Source organism: Canis lupus, chromosome 11 (genome assembly GCF_011100685.1).
Source record: "Canis lupus familiaris isolate Mischka breed German Shepherd chromosome 11, alternate assembly UU_Cfam_GSD_1.0, whole genome shotgun sequence".
Classification (NCBI taxonomy): Eukaryota; Metazoa; Chordata; class Mammalia; order Carnivora; family Canidae; genus Canis; species Canis lupus.
In genome coordinates, this window is record NC_049232.1 from 54,491,614 (window position 1) to 54,504,832 (window position 13,219).

The 13,219-nt window shown below is 40.1% G+C and overlaps 1 protein-coding gene across 5 annotated transcripts in view; it reads right to left on the minus strand.

Moving 5' to 3' along the window:
• Positions 1-13,219, minus strand: part of SLC25A51 (solute carrier family 25 member 51) — a 17,383-nt gene continuing 4,164 nt past the window's right edge. For 4 of the 5 annotated variants that reach the window (XM_038552881.1, XM_038552879.1, XM_038552883.1 and 1 more), the window contains one exon: positions 1-3,588. In XM_038552881.1, coding sequence (XP_038408809.1) covers positions 2,654-3,547 — 894 coding nt within the window. In that variant the 5' untranslated portion in view covers positions 3,548-3,588 and the 3' untranslated portion in view covers positions 1-2,653. Of the gene's footprint in view, positions 3,589-6,127; positions 6,297-13,219 lie in introns of all 5 variants that reach the window. The other variant, XM_038552880.1, reaches the window with a different exon arrangement.

Below are 13,219 nucleotides of genomic sequence, written 5' to 3' on the forward strand. Positions count from 1 at the left end.
GACTCCTAGGTACACAATTCTGTTTTATTGCACAGTTTACAATATATAGCAAGTGATTACATAACCAACCATAAGGTAAGGTGAGTATTGAGACAAAAACATCAACTGTCTCCAACCACAAATGAAACAAAGACACAAATCTGCCACCATAGAGAGGTTGTGTTTGCTCTGTGATGCAGTCCGGAGGGCTCATACTACCCCAAGCGTTCTAAATATAGAATCCATAACATCTCTGGTGGCATCAGAGATGAAGTATGGGAGGCAGGACCAGGGTGCCTGTGCTCATAAACTGTCTGTGCCACATATGTAACAGAAAGGCCACTTTTAAAGCTCTTCAGATAAAGTTATTCGATCAGGTTTGCCTTTTCAAAATTACTAGTTCACACTGAAAGTAAAAACAAGTAGTTAGAATCTCTTATTAATAACACATTTTGACTTCTTTTAAGGTTCAGACAAAGCTGTTGGCTACCACAAGCAAGTTTATTTTTTATCAAATTTAAGAAGTCTATAGGACAAGACAAACCCATCCCTGGTAATGTATTTACAGTTTGGTCTTCAAAAGCTGTAAAAAGTGACAAAGAAATCCAAATCTATTAGGAGTTAAAATCGATCTTCAAAATGTTTTTAAACGCCACAAGTTTGAGATTGCAGAAACCAAAGTATCCCCTTTCAAATTCTCACTTCATCTGTATTTCACAAAGTGCTCTAGAACTTCAGTATCCGTCACCTCACAGGAGTGTATAGACAAAAGGAAGCCCATCCCCTAACTCACCCGCCACCCACTGAGCATCACCAAGACACACCACTGATGCTCAGACCAGGTGCCTTCATCTCCCGATTCAAAGCCAGACTCAATTCAGTAAGCCAAAGGATGCTACTCACGTTTATTTGGTGTCAAATCCTTTTCTGAAATCCTCACCTCTGTATCTTGGTTTCCAAAGAAAACTGCCATTTCCAACACATTTTGAGGGACTGTTGTAAAGCTACTGAGGCTCATTACTGCCTGGCAAGTGCTTGATAATGCTTCTCAATCCTTTATGTTGGAAGGATGCTTATTCGACCAGCCATATTGCATTTAGAGGTAAACATCTCTTTTGGGACTATCTGCCCAGAAATGGAGTAAACTACCAACTGAGACCCTGATTTTATTTTGGTCAGTGTATGCACATATTCATATGCAATTACCCAGAATGATGAAAAACTAATAGTAAGAAATCTAACAGCCATATCAGATGCTGGCAAGCAATCTTAACTACTTATTTACAGATGTGGATTTTTAAAAGGTTGATAAATTACTTTTCTAGGATGTTCCATATTTTATTAGTTAATCAATTGGTAGAGGCATTTTGCTTCATCTGGAAAAAATATTTTAAAATCTAATTCCTTTGACAAGTAAGTTTTTCTCTGTCATGTAAGGGATGAGTATGCTACCCAGCTATTATGAACTAGCAGCATTTAAAATTAATCCTTTAAATATCTTTATTTAGATCTTATCATCTCAAACTGTCTTACGGTTTTAATGATAAAATGGTAAAACTGGGTTCCCAAAATGTAAAAATCCTAATGGAAGTCTCTATTTCCAAGAGTCAAATAAAAAAGCTAACACCCTGGGATGAAAGCTATCTTGAGGTTTTTCCCTTCTGTAATGCTTACAAACCAGGGGAGAGAAATCTAGAATCCCATTAATAGACTTCCAAAATACAATTTTATGGAAGTGTTAATTTTTTTTTTTTAAAGGAGAGCTTTAAGAGAACAAGATACTTCAATATGACAAACTATGACTCAAAAAACACTCCCCAAACTCCCAAAGCTCTTAAGTTGGCAACAATTAATCAAAGAAACGGATTTAACCAGAGTTTGCAATTAATATAAAATTTCTTCACAGGAGGAAACACCAGTAACGAAATCTAGGCCTCCTCATGTTTTGGCAATGAAATAAGTGAAATTAACATTAGGACATCTGGGAGGGGTTAAGGTCATATTCAGAACTAAACACAAAACTCTCCAACCTAGCAAAATGGGAGCTTTGACTAGCTGCTTGGGTCGGCCACACCACGTCTGAATAGTCTGTAAGGACTATCCCAATAGGTACTTAGTTTCAAAACTAATATAAGTAATTTATCATAAAAAGCCTACATCTAATAAGCTGTTTTCCTCTGTCCTTTGTCCTACAAGTATATGCTTATGTTTAATGAAGACTACCCTTTGCAACTCCTCCTAAGAGCAGAGAAGCAAGAAATGGAGTAAGAGAAGGAAGCCTGAGAATTCACAGGGCTCTCTCTAGGAGCCTTTTCTCTGGCTGGTCATGGCCACTGACATTTCAATACAGAAGATTTAAAGACTTGGAAAAAAGAATCATACCTTGGCTACTAGTTTTCCTTGTCAAAAGCAGTCAGATAGACAGCTATTAACCAGGCAATTAGCCCAAAGTTCTCAGATAATGATAAAAAACAAAACCAAAAACCCCTTATATTTTCCTATTAGAACCTTTTATTCTGAATTTGTTGGTGCTTCAAGAAAACAGCTTTGCCCATAATTCACTGTGCCCTGAACTAGTGACACCAACGTATATTTGGCCAATTAGGAGCAATGCCAAACCACATTCTTCTTAGATCTATTCAGTTAATAAATGGCACTTAACTGATAGTTTCTTTCATATAATCTTTAACAAGAACTCATAAGTTGCATTGATTATGCCCCAAGAGATGAGGGATCGATGGTAATTCAGATGAGCACCTCTGAAAAGATTTGTCAGCTTCCTGTCCCGCTCTAGCCAGATTTTCTGGAAAACCTTGGGAAAAGACTGAAATTCCCCACCAATCTGAGACTGCATGCGAGTTTTCACAACATTAACTGGGAAAAACAAGATTCCCAACATGGCACCCAACAGACCTCCACAGATAAAATCATTGACCAAATGGGCGCTGTGAGTTTTGGCGGTAGGCAGATGCTCCTTAATGGGACCTCGAAGGCCAAAGAAAAGGACATTGCTGAATCCATTGCGGAAAAGAACAGGTACCAAGCCTCGATAATACTCTCTAATTCCATGGCATTTGAGTGCCTTGAAAGCCTGGTAAGTGTTTGTAAATTTGTCATGATGCTTATGGTCTTGAAGCAATGTCTGAACTCTTTCCAATGGAGTGAAAATCGCTTCTGTTGTGCCTGCAAGTACTGCTGCCACACTACGGGTTGCAAACTCAGGGGTACTGATATGCTTCCGGAGAAGGCAAGATAAGTCCTCGTACAGACCAAACATAAGTGCCAGTGTAGTTGTCTTCTGCATCAGTGGGGGAAGGATTCCGCGGTACAAGTTTCGAAAGCCATCCCTCCTCAACTGAAGCACTGCATCCCGGGTTTTGATTCCATACAGCTGCTGCCTAAAGAGCACCTTCTGAATGGGAAATGTGATTGCTACATTGTTGAAAGCTGCACAGCAGCCACACAAGTAATGCTTCATTTCACCAACATTTGCAATGTGAGGTGACAGATCTTGTTTTGAAGATGTTAGGATGGGCGGTCTCTTTTCATGAGCTTCTGAATCCACCATGTTGCTTAAGATCTTTCTTCTTCATGAAGGATATTTTTAACCTACGAATAACAAAATGACAACAGTTAAGCCATTATATACAGGGCTAAACAAGTGGAATTTTTCCTTCCTTAACCCTTTAATTTTTGGACACTATCACATTTTCCCTTTTAAGATTACAGCAGTAGTTTTTTCAGTATTTTCAGAGGGCCCCTGGGGGTCCCTGACACCCTTGTAGGGGTCCAGGAAGTCCTTCCTTTTCCAGCCACATATTTGTGTGAAGCTGGATTTTCTCTATGTACTTTAACCATAACAACTTCTCCTCACAGACACAATGCAGAAGCAGATAGGAAGCTCCACCTACCTTTTATGCCAGACATTACACAGACCTGCAAAACTGGAAAACATACTTTTCTCATTAATTTTTTGGAAAATAGTTATTTTTCATGAAAATGTGTTGTCTATGCTAATGTGTGATTTTAAAGTGAATCAGAGGCGCCTGGTGTCTCAGTCAGTTGAGTGGGTTGAGCGACCAACTCTTGATTTTTGGATTGGGTCCTGATCTCAGAGTTGTAGAATCAGACCCTGAATCCAGCTCTGCGTTCAGGGTGGAACCTGCTTGTCCCTCTCCCTCCCCTTGCTGCCTCTCATCCTTCCTCCTACTCTTGCAATTTATCTTTAAAATAAATAAAGTGAATTAATTTTAAAACTTTGATTTCTAAGACCATAAACACTAATCCACCTAAATAAAGGCTCTTTAGGGTCACAATAATTTTTAAGTGTAAAGGGGTCCTGAGGGACGCGTGGGTGGCTCAGCGGTTGAGCGTCTGCCTTTGGCTCAGGGTGTAATCCCGGAGTCCCAGGATCGAGTCCCACATCAGGCTCCCCGCACGAAGCCTGCTTCTCTCTCTGCCTGTGTCTTGGTCTCTCTGTCTCTCATGAATAAATAAAATCTTTAAAAAGGGGGGGAGGGAATCCTGAGACCAAAAAATTTGAGACTACAGGACTAGTTCATACGTACTATACAAGACAGTATATATGATTATCCTTCCACAAAAAGACTTAAAGTCCTCTGCTGAGAACTTAAAACAGCAAAACATACATTCATTCATTGTTCACTAACACTTAGTGTCTACTCTGGACTAGGCCCTCTGCCAAATGCTAGAGATTCAAAAGCAAGGAACTCACAATTTATAGGAGACTGCCAAGGTAAACAAATACACCACAATGTAAATACTTTGTATGATAAATATGAGCTGTGGATAAGGGACTCTAAGCATGCATTTTGGGAGGCAGAAGTTGGAATAAGGTCATGGAAGGCCTGCAAGTATGTACTATACTGTATTTTCACATATTTAATTCTCAAAACAACTGCATCAAATAAACATTATTTTCCCAGTTTTACCAATGAAAAAACCAATACTCTCCTTTGTTCGAGGTACAGAAAGTAACTGGTGGAACTGGCATGGTGTGTCTGACTGCAGGGTGCATGTTCCTGCTATCATACCAAAGGATGGGGAGGCTGCCCTGAACAAAGTGGCTGTATATCAGACTGCTGAAGATTTGAAGCCCAGCAGCCTGGGTAGCTCAGTGGTTTAACGCCACCTTCAGCCCAGGGTGTGATCCTGGAGACCTGGGATGGAGTCCCAAGTCGGGCTCCCTGCGTGGAGCCTGCTTCTCCCTCTGCCTGTGTGTCTCTGCCTCTCTCTCCCTGTCTCTCAGGAATAAATAAAATCTTTAAAAAAATAAAAATAAAAAACCAAAAAACAAGAGTTGGTAGAGATGTGGAGAAGTAGAGTCCCTGGTGAGAATGCAAAATGACGCAGCCACTAAAACAGAACTACAAACAACTACCATAGGATTCAGCAGTCCCATTTCTAGGTATGTATCTGTTAAGGACTGAAAGCAGAGTCTCAAGAGGTATGTGACACCCCATCCACAGCAGTAGTACTCACAACAGCCAATAGGTGGAAGCAACAGAAATGTCCACTGATGGATGAGTGGATAAACAAGACTTGGTGTATACACATACAGTGGAATGCCATGTGGCCTTAAAAAGGGAGGAAACCCCATCACATGCTATCAGACATGGATGAACACTGAGAACATGAAGTGAAACAAGTCATAAAAGGACAAGTACTGTATGACTTCGCTTATATAAAGTACATAAAACAGTCAAATTAATAGAGACAGAAAGGGGAATGGGAGTTACAGGGGCTTGGAGAAAGGGCAACAGGGAGTTACTGCTTAATGGGTATAGTTTCACACATGCTGCTATCAACTGTGGAGCATTCATGACAGATTTTAAAATGCAATTACTGTGAAGTGCAGTGCAGAGTTGAAACATAGAAAAGAATCAGAACCAGTTCCTGGGGAGCTTATAGCTACAGGAGCCACAGAAATTTAACATCAAACATAGAACACACATCCACAACCATCACCTCCCCTCTAGGAGTACAGCCTAGGGAAATAGTTATTCATACAAGAGGTACACAAAGCTTCAACTACAAGACGGTCACAACAATGCTCTTTAGAGAAATACTGAATAAAAATTAAACGCTCAACAATTCATGCCCAATTAATAAATGAAAATGTAGCCACCTGACAGGATGTCATATGGATGTTAAAAATAAGAGTAGGGGATCCCTGGGTGGCTCAGCGGTTTGGCGCCTGCCTTTGGCCCAGGGCGCGATCCTGGAGTCCCGGGATCGAGTCCCGCGTCGGGCTCCCAGCATGGAGCCTGCTTCTCCCTCCTCCTGTGTCTCTGCCTCTATCATAAATAAATAAATAAATAAATCTTTAAAAAAATAAAAATAAGAGTATTTTAGGTTCAGTAGTTTGAATTTTTAAAAATGTTAATGAAATTTTAGGTAGCAGTTGAATCTTTTGATCAGTAAATGGTATAAAAAGATTACTTTTTACTGACATGTGACAATGCTATTTTTTTATCTATGTAAAAAAAACCAGCAGGTCATATTTTCTCAATTTCATAATAATGCTGTTTTCCTTTTCTGTATTTTTTTAAGTTAACAGGAGATAAAGATAATGAAGGTCTAATGAGGATGACAAAAAGGCGACACTGACAGACCAATTAAGACAGTTTGCTGGGGATCCCTGGGTGGCGCAGCGGTTTGGCGCCTGCCTTTGGCCCAGGGCGTGATCCTGGAGACCCCGGATCGAGTCCCACGTCGGGCTCCCGGTACGGAGCCTGCTTCTCCCTCCTCCTGTGTCTCTGCCTCTCTCTCTCTATGTCTATCATAAATAAATAAATAAGTAAATCTTTAAAAAAAAAAAAAAAAAAAAAGACAGTTTGCTGTACCTCTCTGAGGCTCAGCTTCCACACTTAGTACCAAGGCAGATGCCATCTACTCTGCACAACCAAAGTGAAAGTCAGCTAAAGAGTCTTAACACCAATGAGGGGAGGGGAGGGGTGGTACAGGGAGCAAGGCATCAGCCTTCCCAGTGGTGTCCTTCCTCCTTAAGTTTTTAATAAAAAATGCTTTTTCTGGAGTGCCTGGGTGGCTCAGTCGGTTAAGCATCTGTCTTTGGCTCTGGTCCTGATGTCTGGGTCCTAGGATCAAGCCCCATGTCAAGCTCCCTGCTCAGCCGGGAGTCTGGCTTCTCCCTCTACCCCTACCCCCTACTCATGCTCTCTTCCTTCTGTCTCAAGAAACTAAATAAAATCTTAAGAAAAAAAAAGTTTTTTCAGTTTCATTCAGACTTAAAGGATAACACTGTCAAGATTTTCATTTATTTTTGTAGGGGATTTCTTCTGCTGCTCTTACACTGGTCTCTTAGCATACTAAGAAAATTAAATTCACCCAACTATTCAAAGGCACTGCCCTGTGTATCCGAGATTAGAGATAAACAAGAACCCTGGCCTTGGGAGAGATAAGACATGCAAATAACTAGACTACAGTGTGATAAATGAAAGTAGAGAAATATACGCACAAGGTGTATAAAGGCCCCACATTAACAAGCTATCTAGAGACAGTGACAGGACAGGACAGTGGGAAACCAGGGTAAAGCACACTCAGCTAAAGGTGGCGGCACAGATGAAGGTGTAGGTCTTGTGTCAAAGGAGCTGCAGTGTCGTGTTCTTGAAGAACTTTTCAAATACATTCTGCTGGAGCATAATGTGGGTGGAAAAATGGTGAGTGGGCAGAGGAGGATGGGGAAGCAGCCTTGGACCAGCTTTAGGAGACCCTCAGGAAGATCCCAAGACCTGCTGACACTACTGGGCACTATATTTTTCCTTTCTCATGTGAAGCAAATGAAACAAGCTATTTTCATTAAGTGTGTCACACCAGGGTCTGTGCGTCCTCTTCCTACAAGATAGACTAAGAAGAAAATGAAACACTGAACACTTTGGCCTAAAGTCTCTTTGTTTTGGAGTTCCAGTTGGCTTGCTCCATGTCTCTATTAGAAAACCTAAACTCCTCAGCTGAGAAAAACTGTTACTGGAAACCACTGCAGGCCCAAACTCTGCCCGAAGGAAGGTCCTGAAAGGGGTCAGGAAACTTTCCTGGGCACCAAGCCCCCTACTTACAGCATCCATCCCCAAAAGCAGGAGAGCCACACCACCTCTGCGCACCAGAACACTTTGTTCATGAAGAACATGCTCTCCCCTTTGGCAGAGTACTGAAAGCAGCGACTTACATCTGAATGCTCCTCAGCGCTAGTGTGAATCGGTTTAAAGGGGCAGTAAAAATTGTTCCTCTGCAGTGTAAATAATCAAAGGCCTGGCTCAGGGACAGGAATTATTTCTAATTTTAGCAGGTATTAAAACTGTTAAATAATGACTTATGCTTGACTCAGAGATGCCAGATTCCTTGGAGTTGGGCTGCTTACAGATCCAAAAAAACAAATGAGTCATTTAAATGAAAATGCACAAAAGAAATATATTACTGTTTTAGGAAAAAAATTTACACGTTAAACATTATGAAAAGATTTTTTTTTAAGAGAAAATAAAGTTGTTATAAATCAGTTACATATACAGATATCTCCCCCCTTTAAGCTCATTGCCCTGGCTCAGGGCTGCGTCCAGCCTGACTAGTGGAAAAGCCTCTTTACCAATCAGCTCACTGCTAGTGACACCCACATTTCACAATAAGATTTTCTAGTAAGAGCATGGAGATATCCCCGTATTTTGAATGATTGTATATATAAAATTCTAATAATTAGATGTATTATATATAATTTATTCTGTCTCCTATTTTGGTCCGTTTTTAAGTTTGTTTTTTTCCCTTATTTCTTTTAAAGAATGCTGCATTGGGATCCCTGGGTGGTGCAGCGGTTTGGCGCCTGCCTTTGGCCCAGGGCGCGATCCTGGAGACCCGGGATCGAATCCCACATCGGGCTCCCTGCATGGAGCCTGCTTCTCCCTCTGCCTGTGTCTCTGCCTCTCTCTCTCTCTCTCTGTGTGACTATCATGAATAAATAAATAAAATCTTAAAAAAAAAAAAAAATGCTGCATTGGACAACCTTGTACCTACACCTTACCTGGGTGAACTCTTGCAAGTTTACTTGTAGGATAAATCTTTAGAATGGCATTACTGGCTCAGAGTGATACGTTTTGATAGCTACTCCAAATTGCCCCCAGAAAATAGGATGATTTATACTTCCATTACATGTATGCCAGTCAATACCAGTTCCCCATCATTTCCAGCACCAGGTATTAAACTGTAATTTCTAACCCTCTGATGTGTAAAAAATCTTTGTCATTTAAAATTTTCGATTAGGGGATCCCTGGGTGGCGCAGTGGTTTGGCACCTGCCTTTGGCCCAGGGCGTGATCCTGGAGACCCGGGATCGAATCCCATGTCGGGCTCCCAGTGCATGGAGCCTACTTCTCCCTCTGCCTGCCTCTCTCTCTGTGACTATCATAAATAAAAAAATAAAAATATAATAAAAAATAAAATAAAATAAAATAAAATTTTCGATTAAACTACAGCACTTTTCATTTTGACCATATGAGTTTTTTACTAAATTTCACATTTCTAATGTGAAAACTTCATACCCACATTTCTAATAGGTAGAAAAAAACTTTTCTGGTTTGTAAAATCTTCATATATGAAGAAAATTATTCCTAGTTCTATTAATCAAATCGTGGCAAATATTTTCCCTACTTTATTATTTTTGTGATACTGAAGTTCTTAATTTTGATATTAAATCTATGATCTTGGGGCAGCCCCGGTGGCTCAGCAGTTTAGCGCCACCTTCAGCCCAGGGCCTGATCCTGGAGACCCGGGATCGAGTCCCACATCAGGCTCCCTGCATGGAGCCTGCTTCTCCCTCTGCCTGTGTCTCTGCCTCTCTCTTTCTCTGTGTGTCTCTCATGAATAAATAAAATCTTTAAAAATAAATAAATAAATCTATGCTCTTTGTCTCTAGGCTTTACAACATCCTCAGAAGACCTTCATCACTCTAATATTATGGACAAGTAATCAATCCATGCTTCACTCTATAACTTTCATAGTTTCACTTATGAACCATACTGTAATCTCTGGAATTTCAGCGTAAGGAGGCAAAGAGAAGAGATTGCCTATGGAAGTGATCAGTGCCCATGAACATGTGTGCATATGTCTGCACTTGCTCTGCGAGTAGCCCAGCACTTCTCTAGCACCAACCTGTTCTGACCCACTAAGATAGTAGGATGCTTGTCACCATCTGGTAGTGCTTCCCCATACTCTTTTCAGAATTAGCGGTTTTCCTGGCTTTCACACTTTTCCTGGTAAACTTTAGTGTATCTTTGTTATATTCCTCCCAAAAATCTTGTTGACATCTTACAGAGAAAGCAACTTCATAGATAAATTTAAAGACCTGTCACTCTTCCAAAATTAAACTGTCCTTTACAGGAATATGAGGTCTTCTTTTTTGTGTCTTTTTACAAACTTTAGTAGCATTTATAAAAATTTTCATAGAGATCTTGAATATTTCTTTTATTCTTTAAAGATTTGAGAGAGAGAGAGCATGTGCACTCACACAGCACGAATAAGAGGAACAGGGGGAGAGGGAGAAGAGAAGCAGACTCCCTTCTGAGCAAGGAGCTCAATGCGGGGCTGGATCCTAGGACCCTAAAATCATGACCTGAGCCAAAATCAAGTTGGAGGCTTAGCCAACTTAGCCACTCAGGTGCCCCTAGATTGTGAATTTTTTTTTTATGATTATTTATTTTATTTTATTTATTTGAGAGAGATAGTGACAGAGATGGTGAGTGGGGAGGAGAGGGAGAAGCAGGCTCCTCGCTGAGCAGGGAGCTCAACACAGGACTCAACCCCAGCACCCCGGGATCATGACTGGAGCCAAAGGCAGATGCTTAACTGACTAAGCCACCCAAGTGCCCTCTTGAGTATTTCTTATGTCTAGTATTTTACCTTTTTAGTTGCTCTCACAAATGGGCTGTTTCCTTCCAATTAATTTTTGAACTGGTTTTCATCTGCCTATGGAAAACAACTACCAATTCCTGCATATTAAGGTTAGAACCAGCCAACTTACCATATCCTCTTGCTATTTTCCCAATTTTTTGGACTGGATTTGCTTCAGCTTCCACTATAAAGTACCACAAAAAATTTTGACTTCTCTATAATATGTATCTTTCTTCTGGCTTATTAGATTGGCAAATACTTCCTGAACAAAATTAAATTATACTAATACTGGATACCCTTATATTTTTCTTGATATCTATGGTAACTTTGCTAGGAATTACTGTTAAGCATGACACTGGCTTTTGGTGTGAGAAACAGGAAGTTGTCATAAAGTATTTATAATCCAAGTCCTAGTAGTTTCAAGTTTATACAGGGAAACAGATTACCATGACACAAAAATGTTTACTGATCAACTGGCCCCAATAAAATCTGTACCCACTCAAATAACCTTCCTGGTTCAGCATCTATTCCTATGCACCTTTAGGACTATGCTGCAAATACAAAGCAAAACATATTTTTCTAGAGCTATCACATGATTTCATCAGATAAATTACATTAAAAACCCCAAAACTGGGGACGCCTGGGTGGCTCAGCAGTTTAACATCTGCCTTTGGCTCAGGTCATGATCCCAGGGTCCTTGGACTAAGTCCCATATCAGGTCCCTTCAGGGAGCCTGCTTCTCCCTCTGTCTCTCATGAATGCGTAAATAAAATCTTTAAAAAATAAATAAAAATAAAAACCCCAAAACTTCATTCTGCGCTCATCCTTAGTGTATATTTGTATTTTTATTTAAAGATTTTATTAAAAAAAAATAAATAAATAAAGATTTTATTTATTTATTCATGAGACACACAGACAGAGAAAGAGAGAGGCAGAAACATAGGCAGAGGGAGAAGCAGGCTCCATGCAGGGAACCTGATGTGGGACTCGATCTCGGGACTCCAGGATCACGCCCTGGGCCAAAGGCAGGCACTAAACCGTTGAGCCACCCAAGGATTCCTAGTGGATCTTTTTAATGTAAGCCTCTTTCTTCCACTATTTACTACAAAATTGTTTCCCATTAAAACTGGATTCCATTTTTCTAGTACTAATAATCAACCAATAAGGGCTTAGTTTTCAAATGTGGAAGGGAATACACATTTATTCCCATTTATTCCTGTTTTACTGAAATTTAACCACTTTCAAGCCTTCCCACCACTACCAAATCAGAAATTTTGGTCAAATGCTTTTAGGGAGCTACTGAGATGATCGTATGAATACTGGAGACAGAACTAGTGCAACATTTGTGAGTTGTAGCTAACAGCCTTGGTTCAAATCCTGGCTCTGCCACATATCAATGTGTGAGCTTCATTAAGTTCCTCAATGGCTCCATGGCTTAATTTCCTCGTTTATAAAATAAGGATGTTACCTCCTCATAGGTTGGCTCACTTACTTGAGTTACTACACATAAAGCATCCAAGAGCATAGTCGAGCACTAGAAGTAGTCAACAAGGATGACTTATTCTTCTCCTCTAATGTATTTGTCTATACATTACCATTATTTCTTATTAATTCCTTGCCCTTATAAAATGGTATGATTCCTCCTTGGCCATGGTGAAATATTTTTTTAATGTATCACTGGATACCATTTGCTAGTATTTTATTTTAAAATTTCACATCACTAGAACATATCAAATTTCCAATTTTAGTACCATCTTCATGCCAAGATCAAGTGTCAATGTTCCATTGGCTTTATAAAAACAATCTGTCACTTTTTCCTCCTTATGCTGGTCAACAATTTAAACCTTATCAAAATTACCTATTTTAGTATTTTTTAGTTTTTATTTTTTTATTTTTATTTTTTATTTATGATAGTCACAGAGAGAGAGAGAGAGAGAGAGAGAGGGGCAGAGACATAGGCAGAGGGAGAAGCAGGCTCCATGCACCGGGAGCCCAACATGGGATTCGATCCCGGGTCTCCAGGATCGCGCCCTGGGCCAAAGGCAGGCGCTAAACCGCTGCGCCACCCAGGGATCCCCTATTTTTTAGTTTTTAAAGCTGTTTTTCCTCTTTATCTCTTTTGTTTTGTCTAGGTTTACTGTATTCTAATTTCTTCAGCCAGATGCTTATTTTTATTTATTCTTCATTTCATAATTTGAGTGTTCCAGGAGATGCATTTTCCTTTGAACAAAACTTTTTTTTATTTTTAAAGATTTGAGGGGGGTGGAGAGCAGAGAGGGAAAGAGAGAAGCAGACTCCCCACTGAAAAGAGAGCCTAACATGGGGCT